Below are 24,821 nucleotides of genomic sequence, written 5' to 3'. Positions count from 1 at the left end.
GAAAATCAAGTATCAGGCGAAGGAAGATGTCTCACAAAAAAACAAGGCTCCTAAATCTGTAAATCATAAAGAGGAAAACCTGAGAACAGAGACAAGAGCGGTAGCAGGGGAGGGCTCTGCCTTCTGTGCTTTGGACAATGTGGCTGCAGAAATGATGGGCTCCTGCTGGCCCAGCCAGTTCCTATCCAAGGGTGGTGGTCTAAAGGAGGAGAATCATCTGGCCTGGGCTACCAACATTCATGAGAAGCCTCAAGTTCAGACTGGCATTCTCTCCAAATGAAACAGTCATAGCGAGACACTGGCAGGATTGAGAAGAGGTGCCCATAATAAAACTTTAGTTATTCAATGTAATCATTTGGAATATCCCACAACTTCTGTAACTCTCTGCTGGCATTTCCTTGTGTCTTAACATGCTAGGGGTTCAGGAAATGGAACTCATGCAGGCTGCGTTGAACTTCTGTGGGGTCCCAAATTCAGCAGCAACTGAAGAAGTGAGAAGCCAAGCAGAAAGATTTGTCCAATGAAACAACAGGGTTTCCAGGCACTCTCTTCTTCATCCTTCCTTATTTATTGATGTTTCTGTCTGAACCCATGAGGACTGATGGGCATAGGTACAAGTGATGAACAGACGGCCCCAGGTTCTCCCTATCTCCCCTCATATAAAGACACCTGGCTCCTAGCTCTCCTTCCAGTACTCTGGGTCAATTCTTTATTGCTAGTGGGCAAACCCTACTCAGTATTCAGACAAATGCTAACCATTTTGTGGGGAAATGGACTCAGTCTTCTAGTTTTAGCTCAAGATAGATATTAATAATTTAACTGTAAAAAGTGAAAAGAAAATAATTAAAAGAAAAGATGTGGGGCTATTAATATAATAGGGAAGTAGAGAAAGTCATTCCAAACATAAAACCACAAAATAAAACATAAGAACTTTTGCACATAAAATATCAACATAAAATGGCCAACATATTTGGCCATTTAAACTGGCAAAATTTTTGGAGCAGATTTCTTAGTATCTGTCACATATTTCCTAACTATCCTAACAAATTCACAGGAAGAGAGGGTACTTCCACTAGCAAATGGGCAAAGGACATGAACAAGCAATTCAAAGAAGAATAAATATACATGAGTAATGAATATGTGATAAAAATTCACATTTACTAGTAATCAAATAAATGCAAATTGAACAACATTGAGATTTTTTTCTTTTAGTTCAAGAGTCTGGAAACTATTTGAAGAAATGAACAGTATCTTGTTGGCAGGAAAATGACTGAGTTCCATCTTTCTAAAGAACAAGTTGATAATATACATGAAAAGTCTCAAAATGTGAATGCCCGTTAGCCCAGAAATTCAATTTCTGGACTTTTACCCTAAAGAAATAATCAGGAATGCATACAATAAAAACTAGGGATATTTGTTGTAGCATTATTTATACCATGCTTTATCCAATTTAAGATGTCATCAATTGTAAGATTCACTATTATTTTATATGCAACAAAAGAAAAAAGAAAAACATGCAGTCTATTAAACTACAAACATGCGAATTTCAGAGATATAAATATGTAAAAAGATGCCTCCTAGAATCAATGAAATATAGACTGATGAAACTGTAAAATGATGTAAATGCCCAACAATAAGACATTTAAAATAATTTAAATGATTTACATAAATTTGAAAAAATTAACCTATACGATTCTTATCCTGTCCCCAGAGGGGCAAATTTCTGATCATGTGCCTCTAGACTAATAAGATAAGTGTGTTACTATTCATTCTTTTTTTTTTTTTTGAGATGGAGTTTCACTCTTGTTGCCTAGGCTGGAGAGCAATGGTGCAATCTCGGCTCACTGCAACCTCCACCTCCTAGGTTCAAGCAGTTCTCCTGCCTCAGCCTCCTGAGTAGCTGGGATTACAGGCATGTGCCACCACACCTGGCTAATTTTTTGTATTTTTAGTAGAGATGGGGTTTCTCCATGTCGGTCAGGCTCGTCTTGAACTCCTGACCTCAGGTGATCCGCTCGCCTCAGCCTCCCAAAGTCCTGGGATTATAGATGTGAGCCACCACGCCCAGCCCTGTTCATTCTTAATAGCCCAGCTTTGGCCACGTTGCTTGAAGTTGTATGTCAAGGGGTGATCGTGTTCTTCTTTGACTTGTTAAGCTTGTAGTTGTCCCCCATCAACTCACATTATAGTTTAGGTATTAATATTTATCCCTACCCCCTTTTTTCTTCTCTCCTCCCTCCTTTCCCTTCTATGGCCTGCAAACATCTATAAAGTATGCCCTATGTGTTACACATTAAGGCAGATAAGGTCCTTGTCCTTGGAGTATACAGAGGCTGGTCCATCTTCAATACATGACCAAGTATGGTTATATACCAAGGACTTAATTACTATATAGTAACATATCTTATACCGAGGACTTATCTCAAGGGCTTAATTATTATATTACAACATGGAGACAGCAGCCTACTTGGTAATCCAGATATTCATCTCTTTAGGCATTTAATATTCAATATTGCTCACAGTGAATGCCAATGAAATTGATCCAAGGAGTTCAGTAAGTTAAACAGACTCATGTCTTGCCAAAGTGAAGACATGAATTCTCTAAATTCCTTGTTGACTTTGATTGCAGAGGAGGAAGCGATGTTCTACTTAAATTGCAATTTTCTTGAAAGACACCAATATGCCATCAGCTTGGTTTTCAGCTCAATCTATAGCGCATTCCTCGAGCATACACCATCAAAGCAGCTGTAGGTGACTGCTTTTAGCTTAGTGTGACCAATACAGTTTTTTTCAACCTGAGTAATATTATTTTTGATACAAACTAACCTTTAGTTATCATTTTTCTCCAGCATTAAACTTTCTGGGGCTCCTATGGTCCCCACTGGTCTTCCACTCTTCTGATCACCTAAAAGTTTCTCAACCTCAGCACTATTGACATGTCTGGACAAGTAACTCTGTGGTGGTATACAGTCCTGTGCATTGCAGGAAGTTTAGCAGCGTCCCCGATATCTATCTACTGAATGCCACTGGCACTCCCGCCTAGTTTGACAAACAAAAATGTTTCCAGGAGGACAAAATCACCACCAGTTGAGAACCACTAATTTGAGTCTTATTTCCAAAGCCACTTCTCTGGAATTTACCATATGCCATCTAGTGAAGATAAAATTTTGCATGTTAAGGTTGTGACCTCCAACTAGACCGTGGGTTCTTTGAGGGCAGGAGCCAAGTCTTATACGCTCTCGGTTGGCCCTCCAGCATCTAGTCAATGGCCTTCAGACACAGTAAGTATTCAAGGTAGGCCCATTGGGCTATGTTTGTTACTAAATGATTGGTGATCTTTTGTAGTATTTCCTGTTGTGCAAAATCAAAGCAAATATATTGAGCAACCGTAGTGAAAAATGTGAACATGGACAACTTAATAAAACACTATGCCCCAGGATTCATCCCAAAAAAGAAATCCAGGGTACGAATTATTTTGAGCATCTTTTGCATGTTCTTATAAAAAGTCTTTATGCTGGGAGGCTGAGGCAGAAGAATCACTTGAACCCAGGAGGCAGGGGTTGTAGTGAGCTCAGATTGTGCCACTGCACTCTAGCCTGGGCGACAAGAGTAAAACTCCGTCTCAAAAAAAAAAAAAAAAAAAAGTCTTTACGCCTTTGAAATCAGCAGAGTTCAAAGAAACTCTTCAGGCACCCTAAAGAGAGCTACCGTCAGCCGACTGACCTGTGGGTTAAAGTTGATAGTGATCTCCTTCGTCTCTGGGTCACGTTTCAGAAGTGGTTGGGAAAGATTGTACTGTGACTTCTCCGATACCGTCTGGCACCAATCCTCATAAAGTCTTGTCTCATACCTGCAAGGGTCAGAGACAACAGCCACCTCATAAGCCTACTCCCAGCTCCCCAGTGCCTGGTCATGATCTGTAACATAAATTGAAGATACTACTAGTCATTGACCCAGCCAGGCTGGGTCAGCTTCTGCGAGTAACACAAATTTCTTTCTTTCTTTCTTTCTTTCTTTCTTTCTTTCCTTTCTTTCTTTTCTTTCTCTCTCTCTTTTGCTTTCTTTCTCTCTCTCTCTTTCGCTCTATCTCCTCTCTTTCTTTTTGAAACAGAGTGTCGCTCTTGTTGCCCATGCTGAAGTGCAATGGTGCAATCTCAGCTCACTGCAACCTTTGCCTCCCGGGTTCAAGCGATTCTCCTGCCTCAGCCTCCCGAGTAGCTGGGATTACAGGCATGCGCCACTGCGCCCGGCTAATTTTGTATTTTTAATAGAAATGGGGTTTCTCCATGTTGTTCAGGCTGGTCTTGAACTCCCGACCTCAGGTGATCTGCCCGCCTCGGCCTCCTAAAGTGTTGGGATTACACGCCTGAGCCACTGTGCCTGGCCGTAACCACAGATTTCTAAAGGTAGCATCGCTTAAATCAGAGAAGAGGAGAAAGACCCCATGAGATCTTTTGAGGGGATAAGGAAGTTGTGATTAGTCTCAGTAAATGTTGGAAGAAGTTACTGGGGAAGATTTGCTCTCACGCTAATCTTTACATAGCTCATGGACGTTCATCATTCAGTCATGACACACTGACCAAGCACCTACCATGTGCTGGACTTCGGGGATACAAATGATGAATGAGTACCTGACAGTAAAGGCAGTTAATGGTGGGGATCACAGGCAAGCAGATCACCCTGACACAATGCAGCAACTGCAGTCCTAAAGAAATGTACAGCTGTAATCCCAGCACTTTAGGAGGCTGAGGAAAGTGGATCACCTGAGGTCGGGAGTTCGAGACCAGCCTGACCAACATGGAGAAACCCCGTCTCTACTCAAAATACAAAAAAAAATTAGCCAGGCGCGGTGGCTCACACCTGTAATCCCAGCACTTTGGGAGGCCGAGGCAGGCGGATCATGAGGTCAGGAGATCGGGACAATCCTGGCTAACACGGTAAAACCCTGTCTCTACGAAAAATACAAAAAACTAGCCGGGCGTGGTGGTGGGCGCCTGTAGTCCCAGCTACTCGGGAGGCTGAGGCAGAAGAATGGCTCGAACCCAGGAGGCGGAGCTTGCAGTGAGCCGAGATTGCGCCACTGCACTCCAACCTGGGCAACAGAGCAAGACTCCATCTCAAAAAAAAAAAAAAAAAAGAGAGAGAAATGTACAGGACATCAGGCACCTAATAGCAGAGGTGGAGGGCTGGGGATGGTAAGGAGAATGTCAGGGAAGGTTTCTTAGGAGAGGTGATGAAGGGATGCTTGCTTGGGTCTCAGAGGATGGCCAGAGGTTGGGTGGCAAAGGGAGAGTGAGCATTCCTGGCGTAGCCAAAGGGTAGAGGTGAGAAACAGCATGCTCGAAACTGTATGCTTGAAACAAGCACTACAGAGCATGGCAGAGGCTGGAGGTGGTGACGAGGAGGCAAGAACCACCTCAGGGAAGACTTTTCATGTCATGTTAAGGAGGCTGTGAGAACCACCGCAAGGCCTCCCAGCTGGTGGTGGCTGTGGTGACATTATTGGATTTGGTAACAATGTGGGTACTGAGGGGAACAGATCTGGAGGCAGCAAGGACTGTTAGGAAGCCACTGCAGCAGTTCAGCCTGGAGAAGTTTCAGTCTCTTGTGAAGACGCTGGTGGTGGAGACAAAGAGGAGTGGATGGACTTGAAGTTATTTTGGAGGTAAAAGGGGTGGAATGTGTGTTACGTGGCAGGTAGAGGTGCTGTTAATTAATCTGTCTGGAACCATGCTAAGCATAATCACAATCGTAATCTCAACAGCCACCATTCTTCCCTCCTGAACCAGGAGAAAGAACAAACGGCAGAAGGAGAAGTCAAGACAATGGCTGTTTCTAGACCCCGAGCCCTTGAAAGACTTATTCAGCTTTAAAGCAGTTACAACTTTGAAGTCATATAAAATTTTCACTCTTATGCTTTCTCCATAAAACGATGCAGGACGTACTTTTTAAAACTTATTGAATCTTTGTGCAGCATGCACTGTTGCTTTCTGCTGAGTAAGCAGTTGTTGCAATTTTCCGTGACTCCGTCTTGGAGTTCCATGAGTAGCACCCCACTCCTAGCTCTAGTTCACAGTCCCAGCAAAACTACACTGCAAAAGGATTTATTTCCAGAATAGAGCTGAATTCCCCGGAGACCCTGTGTGTGTGTGCAACCCGGAAATACTGTACTCACAAATATCGTGGTTATAACATAAAACAGAGTAATACTTCGGAGCCACTAAGGAATCTGCACAAACTCGGAGCTGCAAAAGGCAGCGTGGAAGCTATGCAATTTGCAGACCCACACAATCCCAGAAGTTGCTTACTTTTCTAGCAATGAGAGCATATCTTCATATTTTTGTTTCATTCGCTTTCCTTCTGCAGATTCCATGCAACTACTCGTACAAAAGAGAAAAAGTGACACAGAATTAGAAGAAGTTAAAATAATAATCCGAGGAACAAACTGCAGTTTCCAAAGAAGAGCGTGAATAGCTCCTTGGCTCGTTTCCAAACAGCCCTGAAAGAGCCCTTCCTCTTCCCGACCATCTTACTCTGGCCACTAGAGGGCATCTGCACTTCCTGAAACGCAGGCAGCTCCGCAAGTGTCAGAGCTCTCATAACCTTTCCTGCCCGCAGCTCCACCAACATCCTCACCTAGCTGAGCCACTCACGCACAAGGTATGTGAGGTCCTTCAAAAATCTGAATAAAAGGGAAATTGAGATATGAAAAAATTCTAGGTGCTATAACTTTCTGTATTTAAGACCATCAATGTTATATACAGTCATGCACCACATAATGGCATTTTGGTCAACATATATTACGCATATATGACAGCGGTCCCGTAAGATTTTAATGACGCTGAAAAATTCCTATTGCCTATTGACATGGTGCAAGGCATTACTGCCATGCCTGTGGTGATGCTGGTGTAAACAAACCTACTGTGCTGCCAATCATATAAAAGTGTACAGTAACGTCCTAGGCCTTCGCATTCACTCACCACCCACTCGCTGACTCACCTATAGCAACTTCCAGTCCTGCGAGCTCCATTCATGGTAAGTGTCCTACACAAGTGTACCATTTTTTATATTTTATACCTTATTTTTTGCTGTACTTTTTCTATGTTCAGATATGTTTAGATACACAAACACTTACCATAGTGCTACAATTGCCTGCAATACTCAGGACAGTCACTCGCTGCACAGGTTTGTAGCCTGGGAGGAATACACTAGACCATAGAGTGTACTGATCATAGAGCGTATTGATCATAGAGCGTATTGCTCCTAGGCTAAGCTAGACCATAGCGCATTTGTAGCCTAGGAACAATACGCTAGACCATAGACATGGGTTTGTGTAAATACACTCTATGATGTTCGCATAATGACGAAATTGCCTAAGGACATATTTCTCAGAATGTAACCCCATTGTGAAGTGATACATGATTGTCTATAACACTATATGCCAGGTAAATATCTATGTAGGTACCTGTATTAAAATTTTTTTATATACTTAAATATATATGTTTCCCCTTTTCTGAAATCCATCTAGAACACGTGATCCGAAACACTACCAGTTCTTCACGTTTTTACATGAGGGTCCCTCCCAGCTCTTACCCGAAACATGTGCACATGTAATACACATACATGAAAGTACAAGGGCACGTACGTATAACGTGTAAACGCAAGTGCATGCGCACACACACACACACACACACACACACACACAAATGGAGGCTTCTGCAGGAATGCTAAGGACCACGGAAGAGAGTGTGGCTCGAGGTACTGTTACCCACAACTGGTTTTGACACTTCCTGCAACACTAATGAAAGTCCAGCTCCTGGAAGAAATTGGTGAGGTATCTTTAATTCTTCAAAATCTTCACACTAACTATGTGGAGGTTTGTTTCTATTTGTCCTGCTGGCAAAACGAGGCAGCTTACTGCAGAGATTCCTTAAAATCCATTTGCTCTTTAAACCAACATAGGATTTCTTCACCAGATCCCTCGAGCTTTCCACCTAGCACCTGCAGAGAAAGCAATGAATTTGCTGGCATTTTCCCCCCGCCACCACCTCTGATTACTCAGTTCACGTTCGTGATGAAAGAGCAGATGCATCTGCCAGGCACCAAGGAGAAGTGGAATATGCTCCAACACGAATGGGCGCTTTCCCCTCCCAAGCTGTGTGATTTCCACAAGCCCCATAGGCCCCAACCCCGGGTCTCAGTTTTGTATCTAGAAAAGAATGAGGCCAGAGCAGAGTGAAGCTTCTCCCATGGGCGTGTGGCCGAGTGGGTCTGGGAAGTCACAGGAATAAGCATGGTGAAATTCCTGCAGTTTCCATGTCACTTCATGGTGAGGAATCGAAAACATTTTCAATAACCAATCAATACCTATTATAGAGCAGAATACTTTTTTTTTTTTTTTTTTTTTGAGACGGAGTTTCGCTCTTGTTGCCCAGGCTAGATAGAGTGCAATGGCGCTATCTTGGCTCACTGCAACCTCTGCCTCCCAGGTTCAAGCGATTCTCCTGCCTCAGCCACCTGAGTAGCTGGGATTACAGGCGCCCCCCACCACGCCTGGCTAATTTTTTGTATTTTTAGTAGAGATGGGTTTCACCATGCTGGCCAGGATGGTCGCAAACTCCTGACCTCAGGTGATCCACCCGCCTCAGCCTCCCAAAGTGCTGGGATTACAGGTGTGAGCCACAATGCCCGGCCCATAATACACATTTGAATTCATTTTTAAAACAAGGGGGAGTTTTCACGGGAATTATAGAGGTCTCTACTGTGTGCCTTCCAGATTCCCTCTTGGGACCAGGCCCTGGTACACCTCCAAACCTTCCTGCTTCAACCGCTGCCTCACCCTGTCCCCTCCAGCCAGGAGTGTTGGCTGCTGCAGAAGCACCGCTGCCTCCCTCTTTGGGAACAGCCTTGGCCAAAGAGAGCTGCCTCACCCAAAGGTCATGCCCCTCCCCAGGAAAGCCCACATCCAACCAGCTGATGCAGGGGTACAGAGGCAGAACAGCTCTGAAGGGCCCAAACTCCCTGGAGGACCGGCTAAGGCCCCCATTGCAAGTTTCTTGCAGCTCAGCAGCTCAACTTCTTTTTCTGCCCAATCCGTTTCCCCTCCCTTCCTCACGGGTGCTGTTCCTGAAAGGATCTCTATAAATTCCTGCACACACATCATAGGTCTGCCTCCTGGGAACCAGACCTGTGACAGCTGCGGCAGTCCACATTCTAGGGGCAGCCCTGGCACCCCTCCCCACCCCATTCACCTATCTTCTCCCTTCTGCTGTGTGATTGAGATGCATGAGGGCTCAGATCTACTCCCCGCCAAACTTCCAGGGCTTGGGGGTCCCCGGGAAGCATTCTGGATTAGGAGCCTGGAGAATCAAGCATTTCTTCCAGTTCTTTCTTTGGCTGTCTCTAGGACCTTGGGCAAGTCACCTCCCTTCTCTCTTCATTTCCTCCATTTCTTCATCTGAAAATAAAGATCTCGTCCACACCCAAGCAGATGCTGCAAATGGGTCACCCACTGGGCAGACCTGCCTCACAGGCATGCTTTGTTAGATCTGCACAGAGTTTGAGAAAAAATGGAATCCTTGATCGTTGGAAAACTGGATGTCCAACTCTAAAATCCAGTTTCCGGCTTATCTCCAACAGTCAGGAGATTGCTCACCTGGGTCTGCTTTTCTGCTTGGCAATGCTGGAGTGGGGTGCCGGTGGCCCCCTGCAGACCCCATCCTGGCCATCCATTTGTCTGGCCTCTGATGGTGTTGAGTCTTCCCACTTGGGCCAGACCAGAGGGCCTCTAAGGCTCTTCCTAACTCCAAAAAGCCTGTGAGTCCAACGGCCAGAGTTTGATTCCTTTCCTTCTGTTGTGTTTTCCAAAACCTGTGTGCTGTCAGCAAGATTAAGTCTTTTAGAAAGAGGTATCAGAGAAAGACTGCCTTTCCTCAGCCAGCGTCTTAAACACAACATCACAATTAGCAGCTGAGATGCTTCTATCTCAGCTTCTAACCTCAGCTATGAAGCAAGCTGAGGGTTTCCAAACCTGGTCACCGTCAGAATCACAGGAGGAGCTTGCTGAAGGGGCAGATTCACAGCCCACACCAGATTCAGATTCAGCCAGTGACAGGTGAGGCCCTGGAATGTGCATCTTTAACAGGTTTCCCAGAGTTATCCCGACGGACAGAGACCTCATACTGCACTTGAGGAAACACTGGGCTTCATTATTTTCCAGTGGCCTCAGCAGCAAGGAGACATGATGTCAAAGGGAGATGTGTGGAAGAACTCCACAGAGCTTAAAATCCCTGGCTCACTGTCCTCCAGAAATGAATCCCCCGGAGCAAAATGAGTCAGCCAGTTACACCACTTAACACCAAGGGCCCTGCCCATCAGTCCAAATGCATCAATATCATGACTGCTTTGCCAATAGGTGTCTAATCCCTTGCTGGAAATGGAAAGAAAGGAAGATGATTTTCTGGCCTTCGTTAAGCAGGTTGCATTTCTACAACACTCAGATTCTAGAGCAGGAACAGCAGCCCAAGACAAGCCTGTCTTTCAGGAACACAATACTCACGGGTGTGTGATGCGTCCAAAGTTGCTGAAAGGACCCTGGATGCGCTGCCTCAGCTCCTGTGCCCAGCGGAGGCCGCCAGCCACGGTGGGCATGTTCTTGTGCACCGGGGAGAACCCTGGAGACATGGCACAGACAGACTGAAATGAGTCTAGAGCACCTCAGTCCTCTCCGCTCAGCAAACGCCTCCCGCCAAGTACTCCACTTTTGCCTCATTATCTCCAGATTAAAGTCACCTGGGAGCACACTGGAGTTCCTGGGGGGTTCTGTTAAAGAGGAAGAAAGAGTAACCCTCAGATGAACACTCCCAGCCTCAGGGGATCTGGGTCCCCTGCCCAAGCTATTCTGATTTCATTGCTCTGGGAGGGGCCCAGCCATGAGTGTTTCAAGGAGTCTAACTCTTGTCGCCCAGGCTGGAGTGCAGTGGCGCAATCGTGGCTCACTACAACCTCTGCCTCCCAATCAGGTGATTCTCCTGTCTCAGCCTCCTGAGTAGCTGGGATTACAGGCACCCACCACCACACCTGGCTAATTTTCGTATTTGTAGTAGAGATGGGGTTTCACCATATTGATCAGGCTGGTCTCGAACTCAGGTGATTCACCTGCCTCAATCCCCCAAAGTGCTGGGATTACAGGCGTGAGCCGCTGCACCTGGCCACCATTGAGTGTTTTTTAAAAGCTCTCAAGATGACTCTAATTGAACAGTCAGGATTGAAACACTCCCTTAAACAGACAACTCAGTCACTCTGGGTCTCAATTTTCACATTTATAAAATGGGAATAATATCTTCCCTGCTTAATTAACTTCCAGGGTTTCTGTAAGAATTCCGTGAGACGATGAATGAGGCAGGTCATGTGGATTATGGAGCCCTGGACTCGAGTCAGCACAGACTGGATAAGCTTATGTTGTTAGCCCAAGCATTGGGTTTGTCTGCTTATATTTAGTTGTCAAGATTTAACAAATGTGAGGTTTCACTTTTTAAAGAATCTCACTTCCCAGCTTGTCTGGTAAAATGAGAAAATTAGCAAGAATCAGCTGGCATTTCTAACTAGCAACTAGAGAAGTGGCTACTTCCTTTATTTCACCACAGGTACCACCCTTCCCTGGTGTCACCATGCTCAGCCCAGATCCATGATTTTCATTTCCTGCTTGTCCTCCAAAACTCTAAGATGACCCCCAATGACCCTCACCCTTGCATAATCTTCTCCCCTTTAAGCATGGGTCGAAACTGTGGCTATGATGACAGCATACTCCTGTGGTCATACTACGTCATACAGCAGGAGAAAGAGGACCCTGGGTGGGTCTGACCTAATCAGGTGAGGCCTTAAAAGCAGAATGTTTTCTCTGGCTGGTGGCAGGAGAGGAAGGCAGAGATTTGATGCATAAGAGGATTTAACGTCCTATTGCTGGCTTGAAGATGGATGTGGCTACATGGTAATGAATGCAGATGGCTTCTAGTTGCAAAGAGTGACCCTTGGCTGACAGCCAACAGGAAATGGGGACCTCACTCCTATAGTCATGAGGAACTGGATTCTACCAACAGCAAGGAGGATGGCAGTGGATTTTTCCTCTAGAGCCTCCAGATGCAAACTCAGCCTGACCAACACCTTGATTTCAGCTTTGGGATTCTCTCTGAGTAGAGAACCCAGATGCACCATGCTGGACTCCTGACCTACAGAAGTGTGAGCTGAGGGCCAGGCGTGGTGGCTCATGCCTGTAATCCCAGCAATTTGGGAGGCTGAGGCAGGCAGATCATGAGGTCGAGAGTTTGAGACCAGCCTGACCAACATGGTGAAACCCTGACTCTACTAAAAATACAAAAAAATTAGCCAGGCCTCGTGGCAGGCACCTGTAATCCCAGCTACTCTGGAAGCTGAGGCAGGAGAATCACTTGAACTGGGAAGGCGGAGATTGCAATGAACCGAGATCGTGCCACTGCACTCCAGCCTGGGCAATAGAGCCAGACGCCGTCTTAAAAAAAAAAAAAAAAAAAAAAGTGTGAGCTGAAAGATGGGTGGTGGTGTTTTAAGGTACTAAGGTCGTGGTCATTTGTTACCGATATATCTTCTGAAGGCATTTGAGTTTTCAAACTTTGTATCTGACTGTAAGAAGTCATGGGGATAATCCCACATAAAGCTTGGCCAACGGATTTTCTTGGAATGACTTCCAAGTGGAGGCAATTCTTGATGACCTCACCATGAAACCTACTTGCAAGCAGAGCGACCGTGTTACTCAGCTACTTAAAAGCCTTTGATAATTTCCCTTATCCTTGATCATGAATTCCAAATTCCTTAACGCGGCACTCTGAGCACTTCCCAAGCTGACCCCAAATGCCGTGGCTGAATGAGCGTCTTCTGCATACCTTGTTTGGCTATAGGCAGACCCAGCTGATCACCTTCCATATCCTCTCATATCTGCTCTGAAGGCCTTTGTCTCCTCTGCTTTACTGTTGATCTGTCAACTTTTAGGGCTCAGCTCAAGACTACCTTTTCCATAAGCCTGCCCTCGAATCTCCCAGTCACAATGCATCTTTGCTTGGGGAGGAAGGAAGGGTTTTAGTCCCTTGTTCTTTATTTCTTTTCGTAATAAGAAGTTAATTTATTTCATCCAAATGGCATCATTTTTCAGATGCCCCAGGCCATTCAGTCCAATAACCATTTATTGAGCACCCACTATGTGCAAAGCACTGTGCGATTGACTATAGGAATGTATTTCATTTATTTCTTATTTATTTTATTTTTAGAGACAAGGTCTGGCTCTGTCACCCAGGCTGGAGTGCAGTGGCAGGGTCATAGCTTCTGCAGCCTCAAACTCTGGAACTCAAGTGATCCTCCTGCCTCAGCCTCCTGAGTCACTAGGACTAGAGGTTCACACCATCGCTCCTAGCTTGTTACCATTCTTTATAATTCAAGTAGAGCAGTACTCAACATTCTATAAAGAACCACCTTTTTGTATTAATTATTTTATCCCTTACCTTGACCTGCTACAGTATACAGTACCCACAGGCATGCTTGGCATGTAGTAAGGACTCAATAAATGTATGTAAAACTGAAATGCATTTGTTTTGACACTCAGCATCATAATAAAAATGGAGACATCACGCCTTGGTATGGTACTGCCCTTTGGAGGGCTCCTGCTGGTTCCTCCCACCAGAAGCATGGTTGCTATGGCATTGGAAGGCATAAGAAACTTTTCTCAGGCGTGTAAACATTTATTTTCGAATGGAGGCGTGTTGAAGATTAGTCAGTGTAGCAACACTGATCAAGGGTCAACTCATACATAATGCCAAAGTCTCAGCTGAACAGAGGCGGTCAAGACTGCACCACGCTGGGTCAGCCTGCCAATCTCAGCCCCAGAAACAGGGAAAGCCACAGTTCAGAGAGCTCCCCAGTCACCCAAGGTGGTCTGGAATTTCAAGCAAAAAGGTTGTGCTTGCTCTCTTTTGAGAATGTATGGATCCATACATGGACATTTAACAAATACAAGAGGAATGAGTTGCTTCTTTCCAGTAACAGAATGTCCCCATCAAAATCCCCTTCAACAAGCCTACCAAGTTCTGCTTCCTCCTGGACATGCTGACTGTGGATCATCCTCACTGCATCCAGATCTTTGTTGAACATTTGGATGAGGACCAGGTATTTATCAGATGTATCCCTTGCTACCAGTGGTCTTTCAAGGAGGTTTCCTGCTATGTCTAGCAGCTGTAGGGAAGGTGGAGGAAAAAGAGGAAAAAAAATCACAGATTAAACCTTTCCATGGTCATACAAATCCAGTTTTCTGGTTTTCCTTTATATGCCTACCAATGTAAGAAGAGTGAACAGCGTTATTGTGGAGCCGGACCTGTAATTATTCATATGTGGATGATATTCATAGTCTTTCTCCTCTCCTTTGCTTCTAACAGAGAATTCCTGTCTGCTGAGTTACCCACCCCCAGCTCTACTTGGCATAAGACTCTGGATAAACCAATAAACAAAGGGACAACTAAAGATCCCAGAAAGGTTAAGCTGAACTACATAATTAAGACCTAGAACAGGCCAGGCGCAGTGGCTCATGCCTGTAATCCCAGCACTTTGGGAGGCCAAGGTGGGTGGATCACGAGGTCAGGAGTTTAAGACCAGCCTGGCCAAGATGGTGAAACCTGTCTCTACTAAAAATACAAAAATTAGCTGGGCGTGGTGGCGGATGCCTGTAATCCCAGCTACTCAGGAGGCTGAGGTAGGGAATTGCCTGAATCTGGGAGGCGGAGTTGCAGTGAGCCAAGATGCCAAGATCACACCACTGCACTCCAGCCTGGGCAACAGAGCGAGAGAGCCAAGATGCCAAGATCATGCCACTAAACTCCAGCCTGGGTGACAGAGCGAGACTGTCAAAAAAAAAAAAAAAAAAAAAAAAAAACCTAGAAAAGAAAGAAGGTGATGATGGAAAAGAAAAAGAAGCTGATAGGAGGAGCCAAGATGGCCGAATAGGAACAGCTCCGGTCTACAGCTCCCAGTGCGAGCCACGCAGAAGACGGGTGATTTCTGCATTTCCATCTGAGGTACCGTGTTCATCTCACTAGGGAGTGCCAGACAGTGGGCGCAGGTCAGTGGGTGAGTGCACCGTGCGCCAGCTGAAGCAGGGGCGAGGCATTGCCTCACTCGGGAAGCGCAAGGGTTCAGGGAGTTCCCCTTCCAGGGGTGACAGACGGCACCTGGAAAATCGGGCCACTCCCACCTGAATACTGTGCTTTTCCGACGGGCTTAGGAAACAGTGCCCCAGGAGAGTATAGCCCGCACCTGGCTCAGAGGGTCCTACGCCCACGGAGTCTCGCTGATTGCTAGCACAGCAGTCTGAGATCAAACAGCAAGGCGGCAGCGAGGCTGGGGGAGGGGCGCCCGCCATTGCCCAGGCTCGCTTAGGTAAACAAAGCAGCCTGGAAGCTTGAACTGGGTGAAGCCCAACACAGCTCAAGGAGGCCTGCCTGCCTCTGTAGGCTCCACCTCTGGGGGCAGGGCACAGACAAACAAAAAGACAGCAGTAACCTCTGCAGACTTAAATGTCCCTGTCTGACAGCTGTGAGGAGAGCAATGGTTCTCCCAGCACGCAGCTGGAGATCTGAGAACGGGCTGACTGCCTCCTCAAGTGGGTCCCTGACCCCTGACCCCCGAGCAGCCTAACTGGGAGGCACCCCCCAGCAGGGGCAGGCTGACACCTCACACGGCTGGCCAGGTACTCCAACAGACCTGCAGCTGAGGGTTCTGTCTGTTAGAAGGAAAACTAACAGAAAGGACATCCACACCAAAAACCCATCTGTACATCACCATCATCAAAGACCAAAAGTAGATAAAACCACAAAGATGGGGAAAAAACAGAACAGAAAAACTGGAAACTCTAAAAACCAGAGTACCTCTCCTCCTCCAAAGGAACGCAGTTCCTCACCAGCAACGGAACAAAGCTGGACGGAGAATGACTTTGACGAGCTGAGAGAAGAAGGCTTCAGACAATCAAATTACTCCGAGCTACGGGAGGATATTCAAACCAAAGGCAAAGAAGTTGAAAACTTTGAAAAAAATTTAGAAGAATGTATAACTAGAATAACCAATACAGAGAAGTGCTTAAAGGAGCTGATGGAGCTGAAAACCAAGGCTCGAGAACTACGTGAAGAATGCAGAAGCCTCAGGAGCCGATGCGATCAAATGGAAGAAAGGGTATCAGCCCTGGAAGATGAAATGAATGAAATGAAGTGAGAAGGGAAGTTTAGAGAAAAAAGAATAAAAAGAAACGAGCAAAGCCTCCAAGAAATGTGGGACTATGTGAAAAGACCAAATCTATGTCTGATTGGTGTACCTGAAAGTGACGGGGAGAATGGAACCAAGTTGGAAAACACTCTGCAGGATATTATCCAGGAGAACTTCTCCAATCTAGCAAGGCAGGCCAACATTCAGATTCAGGAAATACAGAGAACGCCACAAAGATACTCCTCGAGAAGAGCAACTCCAAGACACATAATTGTCAGATTCACCAAAGTTGAAATGAAGGAAAAAATGTTAAGGGCAGCCAGAGAGAAAGGTCGGGTTACCATCAAAGGGAAGCCCATCAGACTAACAGCGGATCTCTCGGCAGAAACCCTACAAGCCAGAAGAGAGTGGGGGCCAATATTCAACATTCTTAAAGAAAAGAATTTTCAACCCAGAATTTCATATCCTGCCAAACTAAGCTTCATAAGTGAAGGAGAAATAAAATACTTTACAGACAAGCAAATGCTGAGAGATTTTGTCACCACCAGGCCTGCCCTAAAAGAGCTCCTGAAGGAAGCACTAAACATGGAAAGGCACAACCAGTACCAGCCACTGCAAAATCATACCGAAATGTAAAGACCATCGAGACTAGGAAGAGACTGCATCAACTAACGAGCAAAATATCCAGCTAACATCATAATGACAGGATCAAATTCACACATAACAATATTAACTTTAAATGTAAATGGACTAAATGCTCCAATTAAAAGACACAGACTGGCAAATTGGATCAAGACTCAAGACCCATCATTGTGCTGTATTCAGGAAACCCATCTCACATGCAGAGACACACGTAGGCTCAAAATAAAAGGATGGAGGAAGATCTACCAAGCAAATGGAAAACAAAAAAAGGCAGGGGTTGCAATCCTAGTCTCTGATAAAACAGACTTTAAACCAACAAAGATCAAAAGAGACAAAGAAGGCCATTACATAATGGTAAAGGGATTAATTCAACAAGAAGAGCTAACTATCCTAAATATATATGCACCCAATACAGGAGCACCCAGATTCATAAAGCAAGTCCTGAGTGACCTACAAAGAGACTTAGACTCCCACACATTAATAATGGGAGACTTTAACACCCCACTGTCAACATTAGACAGATCAACGAGACAGAAGGTCAACAAGGATACCCAGGAATTGAACTCAGCTCTGCACCAAGCGGACCTAATAGACATCTACAGAACTCTCCACCCCAAATCAACAGAATATACATTTTTTTCAGCACCACACCACACCTATTCCAAAATTGACCATATACTTGGAAGTAAAGCTCTCCTCAATAAATGTAAAAGAACAGAAATTGTAACAAACTGTCTCTCAGATCACAGTGCAATCAAGCTAGAACTCAGGATTAAGAATCTCACTCAAAACCGCTCAACTACGTGGAAACTGAACAACCTGCTCCTGAATGACTACTGGGTACATAACGAAATGAAGGCAGAAATAAAGATGTTCTTTGAAACCAACGAGAACCAAGACACAACATACCAGAATCTCTGGGATGCATTCAAAGCAGTGTGTAGAGGGAAATTTATAGCACTAAATGCCCACAAGAGAAAGCAGGAAAGATCCAAAATTGACACCCTAACATCACAATTAAAAGAACTAGAAAAGCAAGAGCAAACACATTCAAAAGCTAGCAGAAGGCAAGAAATAACTAAAATCAGAGCAGAACTGAAGGAAATAGAGACACAAAAAACCCTTCAAAAAATAAATGAATCCAGGAGCTGGTTTTTTGAAAGGATCAACAAAATTGATAGACCGCTAGCAAGATTAATAAAGAAAAAAAGAGAGAAGAATCAAATAGATGCAATAAAAAATGATAAAGGGGATATCACCACCGATCCCACAGAAATACAAACTACCATCAGAGAATATTACAAACACCTCTATGCAAATAAACTAGAAAATCTAGAAGAAATGGATAAATTCCTCAACACATACACCCTCCCAAGACTAAACCAAGAAGAAGTTGAATCTCTGAATAGACCAATAACAGGAGCTGAAATTGTGGCAATAATCAATAGCTTACCAACCAAAAAAAGTCCAGGACCAGATGGGTTCACAGCCGAATTCTACCAGAGGTACAAGGAGGAGCTGGTACCATTCCTTCTGAAACTATTCCAATCAATAGAAAAAGAGGGAATCCTCCCTAACTCATTTTATGAGGCCAGCATCATCCTGATACCAAAGCCTGGCAGAGACACAACAAAAAAAGAGAATTTTAGACCAATATCCTTGATGAACATTGATGCAAAAATCCTCAATAAAATACTGGCAAACAGAATCCAGCAGCACATCAAAAAGCTTATCCACCATGATCAAGTGGGCTTCATCCCTGGGATGCAAGGCTGGTTCAATATACGCAAATCAATAAATGTAATCCAGCATATAAACAGAACCAAAGACAAAAACCACATGATTATCTCAATAGATGCAGAAAAGGCCTTTGACAAAATTCAACAACCCTTCATGCTAAACACTCTCAATAAATTAGGAATTGATGGGACGTATCTCAAAATAATAAGAGCTATTTATGACAAACCCACAGCCAATATCATACTGAATGGGCAAAAACTGGAAGCATTCCCTTTGAAAACTGGCACAAGACAGGGATGCCCTCTCTCGCCACTTCTATTCAACATAGTGTTGGAAGTTCTGGCCAGGGCAATTAGGCAGGAGAAGGAAATCAAGGGTATTCAATTAGGAAAATAGGAAGTCAAATTGTCCCTGTTTGCAGATGACATCATAGTATATCTAGAAAACCCCATTGTCTCAGCCCAAAATCTCCTTAAGCTGATAAGGAACTTCAGCAAAGTCTCAGGATACAAAATTAATGTGCAAAAATCACAAGCATTCTTATACATCAATAACAGACAAACAGAGAGCCAAATCATGAGTGAACTCCCATTCACAATTGCTTCAAAGAGAATAAAATACCTAGGAATCCAACTTACAAGGGATGTGAAAGACCTCTTCAAGGAGAACTACAAACCACTGCTCAAGGAAATAAAAGAGGATACAAACAAATGGAAGAACATTCCATGCTCATGGGTAGGAAGAATCAATATCATGAAAATGGCCATCCTTCCCAAGGTAATTTACAGATTCAATGCCATCCCCATCAAGCTACCAATGACTTTCTTCACAGAATTGGAAAAAACTACTTTAAAGTTCATATGGAACCAAAAAAGAGCCTGCATCGCCAAGTCAATCCTAAGCCAAAAGAACAAAGCTGGAGGCATCACACTACCTGACTTCAAACTATACTACAAGGCTACAGTCACCAAAACAGCATGGTACTGGTACCAAAACAGAGATATAGATCAATGGAACAGAACAGAGCCGTCAGAAATAATGCCACATATCTACAACTATCTGATCTTTGACAAACCTGACAAAAACAAGAAATGGGGAAAGGATTCCCTATTTAATAAATGGTGCTGGGAAAACTGGCTAGCCATATGTAGAAAGCTGAAACTGGATCCCTTCCTTACACCTTATACAAAAATCAATTCAAGATGGATTAAAGACTTAAATGTTAGACCTAAAACCATAAAAACCCTAGAAGAAAACCTAGGCATTACCATTCAGGACATAGGCATGGGCAAGGACTTCATGTCTAAAACACCAAAAGCAATGGTAACAAAAGCCAAAATTGACAAATGGGATCTAATTAAACTCAAGAGCTTCTGCACAGCAAAGGAAACTACCATCAGAGTGAACAGGCAACCTACACAATGGGAGAAAATTTTCGCAACCTACTCATCTGACAAAGGGCTAATATCCAGAATCTACAATGAACTCCAACAAATTTACAAGAAAAAAACAAACAACCCCATCAAAAAGTGGGCGAAGGACATGAACAGACACTTCTCAAAAGAAGACATTTATGCAGCCAAAAAACACATGAAAAAATGCTCACCCTCACTGGCCATCAGAGAAATGCAAATCAAAACCACAATGAGATACCATCTCACACCAGTTAGGATGGCAATCATTAAAAACTCAGGAAACAACAGGTGCTAGAGAGGATGTGGAGAAATAGGAACACTTTTACACTGTTGGTGGGACTGTAAACTAGTTCAACCCTTGTGGAAGTCAGTGTGGCGATTCCTCAGGGATCTAGAACTAGAAATTCCATTCGACCCAGCCATCCCATTACTGGGTATATACCCAAAGGACTATAAATCATGCTGCTATAAAGACACATGCACACGTATGTTTATTGCCGCATTATTCACAATAGCAAAGACTTGGAACCAACCCAAATGTCCAACAATGATAGACTGGATTAAGAAAATGTGGCACATATACACCATGGAATACTATGCAGCCATAAAAAATGATGAGTTCATGTCCTTTGTAGGGACATGGATGAAATTGGAAATCATCATTCTCAGTAAACTATTGCAAGAACAAAAAACCAAACACCGCATATTCTCACTCATAGGTGGGAATTGAACAATGAGATTACATGGACACAGGAAGGGGAACATCACACTTCGGGGACTGTTGTGGGGTGGGGGGAGGGGGGAGGGATAGCATTGGGAGATATCCCTAATGCTAGATGACGAGTTGGTGGGTGCAGTGCACCAGCATGGCACATGTATACATATGTAACTTACCTGCACATTGCGCACATGTACCATAAAACCTAAAGTATAATAATAATAATAATAATAATAATAAAATAAAATAAAAAAAAGAAGAAAAGGAAATGGCTTAAATAAACTTACAAAAAGATGTTTAACTGCATTAATGTTATAATAAACACAAATCATGTCAAAAAAAAAAAGAAAAAGAAGCTAAGTAGGCTGGATGTTGGGGAGAATTGGAAGGGCAAAAATTTGAGAATGGGAACAAGGAAATAGTTTCTGAGAGCAGGTGCCGTGAGAATGGCAGTGATGCTGACCTTGCTCTGAAGATGTGTTCCTGTGCATTCAGACTGCCCTAACCCCTCAGTGTTTCCTGGAGCAGCAAAATCAAGATGTGAAATGCTTTTAATTACTTTCTGGCTCCTAGACTGTGTTTCTTCGATTGTGATGCTTTTCTGAGATGAGGCCATGTAGGACTCTAGTTATATTTAGGATATACAAATACACTGCTTCTAAACGTGCCTTCCATGATAACCTCTCATCTCCACCTAGCGCTTGAAGTCAGGGGGTGACAAAGTACAGCAGTGGGCAGCCATATCTGCCCAAAACTGCTCAGTGCATGGTTTTTGCATTTAAAAAAAGAATTAAAAAAATTAAAAAGAGAGCCGGGCACTCAGGCTCATGCCTATAATCCCAGCACGTTGGAAGGACGAGGCAGGCAGATCACTTGAGGTCAGGAGTTCAAGACCAGCCTGGCCAATGTGGCAAAACCCCTGTCTCTGCTAAAAATACAAAAAAGAAATTAGCGAGGCATGGTGGCATGCACCTGCAATCCCAGCTACTCAGGAGGCTGAGGCATGAGAATCACTTGAACCTGGAAAGCAGAGTTGCAGTGAGTTGAGATTGCACCACTGAACTCCAGCCTAGGCAACAGAGCAAGACTCTGTCTCAAAAATAAATAAATAAAAGTAATAAATAATAAAACGAAAAAGAGTATGTGACAGAAAACACATGTACCCATAGTCTAAAATATTTATTCTCTGACCTTTTGTAGAAAAAAATGTGGAACCCTTGCTTTAAGTCAATGAACATGAGAAACACGATGTTAAATTACATCCACGTGTCCTAAAACTGGAAGCTGAACAGTCTGCATTTGTCTAAGACCTTATGCTCTTTATCCTACCTCCTTACTTCAGGTTGGGCCATTTTTTTTGCTACACTGGCATCCCAATCCTGGAGGGAATGCAAGCTTTAGGAGCTGATTGGCATCAGCTCACAATCTTACATGGCTCCTAGAGGTCCGAGGCGTCCAGGCCATGTTATGCAGAATGACCAGGTGTGGAGAAAAGCCAAATATGGGGTCCTTGGCCAGATGTTTTCCAGGTCTGACGGCTTGACTGGATTTCCTTAATGATTCCAAGGCACTGTAAGGACTCTGTAAAGGTGCTAAAAAGCCTTCCATTGGGGAGGATCTAGGGTCACACTTTCTTTCACAAAACAATCACCCAGATCTCTGGGGACAGTAAAAAGTAGCTCTGCCTCAATGGAAGCATAAGACAGCAGGACTCCATCGAGTTCTGTGGCTCCCATCTGCTGTTGAGGAAGAACAGGTGTGTGCACTGAGGGACCACCATGGCCAGCCTGCACCGTCTACTCACAGTCCTTGGCCTGGATGTACTCATGGATTCATGTCCACTGAGGGGCCACCTAGTAGTTGGATGATCTTACAGCAGCAACAGGGGATCCAGAGTCAGGTACTGTCTCTGGTCCCTACTCCCCAGCCTTGAAAAAGTTCTTCTCTGTATGAGCTTATGTCAATCAGAGATTTTGCTTTTGCTTGGGGATGAAGGAAGGGTTTTAGTTTCTTGTTGGTGAGATCACCAAAAAGAGAGAAACAAAGTAGGCAGAAGGGAACGGAGGGTTATGGTTTTCCTACTAGTTCCCAAGGGCTGGGCTGGAAGCTCAGCTGAGAAGAAGAGTCAAGGTCAGAAGATAAATAATCTGCTTTTATGAGCCCTCTGAAACTCCGGGTATAAGCAGTGCTGCTTCAGTAGAGGGAAGGTCTCCCTCTACTTCTGCCCAGAACCCTACTGTACCATAAAATTTCAAGGATTGGAATTTTGGAACCCAAAGAGGCATGCCCTTGGCACACACAGACATGTTTTCATGGTGGGGACCATCAGAAGAAAAGCAATGCCAAGACTCCTTCAAGCACCTTTCTTGGCAGATAAAATTTAAAGGAGGTCTGTAGACATGTAGCAGATGCCGTGATTTCAAAGACTTCAACGTGGCTTGAGAATACTTGTGAGGCATCCCTTGAAGACTCCTGAACATCTCTGGTAGAGAGGGATCTATGTGATGGGTAGGGCTGGGCATCCTTAGTGCATGAATGGAGTTTCAGCCCCACAAGTTACCTGGGCAGCAGAGTTTCAATCATCCCTAACAGTTAATAGCATACATGATCATTTTGTAGACATGTGCAAGCCCTTTCTTTGGAATTGGTTCAAATGCTTGGAGAGGGGAATCTCAAAAGCCTTCCAATGTGAATTACGGTATTGATTAAAGGTTACATGTATATATATGGTCAATGGCTAATGGAGCCTGCCACATTTGGGTTACCAAATATTCTAGAATAGCACAGATCCATCCAACCAGGGTTTAAGCCTCTTCTACAATTGTCCCACCCATCACAGATCCTGTGTCTGAACATTTTCAGTGCCCAGAAACTGAACTACTTGCTAAAGAAGTCCATTCCATCTTAAACAGCTTTTACAGAAGTCTCTTTTCTCTAATGAACCACAATGTGACTTCTTGTAACTTCTACCAACTAGTGGAACCCTTAAAGCTTTACAGAATAAGCCTCTTGATTGCTTGGTGGAAGACGTATCATGCTCCACTGAGTCTTCATGTCTCACGATGCAGCGTTCTCAGCTGGCAGCCATTTACCTACGCATCATGTACGCCTTGTCCTAAACCTTCTCCTCCATACACTTTGTACTACCTGATCTGAGTGTGATATGATAAGAGCACAAATCTTCTTATTCCAGTTATCGATGGCTGAAACCTGTCACTCATTACCTGGGAGGTGGTTTGCTCCAGATTGAATCAACCTAGCAGCCACGGTTAAATTGCCATGGTATTGCATGGTCACGCTTTCCCTACTGATAAAGGTATGGCACCTAAAGAGATCACTGCAGAAATTCTTTTTAAAAGTATTTTTACATTGTCACATTTTCAGGAAAGCATAAGCAATCAGCCTGAGAATCCCAATTCTGCACACTTTCTTGATATGAGAAAGATTCCCATATCCTTCTCTACCAGATTAATATGAATAATTAATAGTTGCAGGAACAGAACAGTTGGAAAGGTATCCATATCATCCTCTGATGAGGGCTGGAGGAGTATCTAGGACCGAATTTACACAAACCTTAAAGGCATGCTCCAAGCCAGGTGCATCATCAAAAGCTTGAATAAAGATAGTCCCCAATCTTCGGTCAAGATCTTCTACTTTCTGGTTAAATTCAGAGACGTCATTTTCAAAGTCCTGAAGAGACACCATATATATATAAGGAAAACGTAATTTTCTGTAAGCCAACCCCACTATGCTCCTCACAGCTAACTTTTGTGTTTGAACTGGTTATACCAAAGAATTATTTTAATTTTCTGAAATTCACCATGGCATGACTTAATTTTTAGCCATGTAGAGTTACCCTGTGGTTGCAGCATTTTTACCTAGAGGGTCCCAGCAAGATGGTGAAGTGAATTAGATGTGAGTTTGGTGTTCTTCCACCCTTTCCATGCTCCTCCGTTCTGCTTCCTGAAGCCCCTTCTCTCTCACTCATAACACCAGCTCTTATAACACCAGGTCTTATTACCCTGAAAACCACT

At 44.1% G+C, this 24,821-nt stretch overlaps 1 protein-coding gene across 1 annotated transcript in view; it reads right to left on the bottom strand.

Annotated features, from left to right (window-relative positions):
• Window positions 1-24,821, bottom strand: part of DNAH9 (dynein axonemal heavy chain 9) — a 379,881-nt gene that overhangs the window by 321,537 nt on the left and 33,523 nt on the right. Inside the window, exons 8-12 of the mRNA XM_054456248.2 lie at window positions 24,361-24,477; window positions 14,106-14,256; window positions 10,559-10,673; window positions 6,309-6,377; window positions 3,724-3,850 (exon numbers count right to left, since the gene is read on the bottom strand). Of these exons, the coding sequence (XP_054312223.2) occupies window positions 3,724-3,850; window positions 6,309-6,377; window positions 10,559-10,673; window positions 14,106-14,256; window positions 24,361-24,477 (579 nt within the window). The remainder of the gene's footprint in view (window positions 1-3,723; window positions 3,851-6,308; window positions 6,378-10,558; window positions 10,674-14,105; window positions 14,257-24,360; window positions 24,478-24,821) is intronic.

The sequence above is a fragment of the Pongo pygmaeus genome, chromosome 19, assembly GCF_028885625.2.
Source record: "Pongo pygmaeus isolate AG05252 chromosome 19, NHGRI_mPonPyg2-v2.0_pri, whole genome shotgun sequence".
NCBI lineage: Eukaryota > Metazoa > Chordata > Mammalia > Primates > Hominidae > Pongo > Pongo pygmaeus.
The sequence above is the reverse complement of the archived record's forward strand: the minus strand, read 5'-3'. Positions and strand labels throughout refer to the sequence as shown.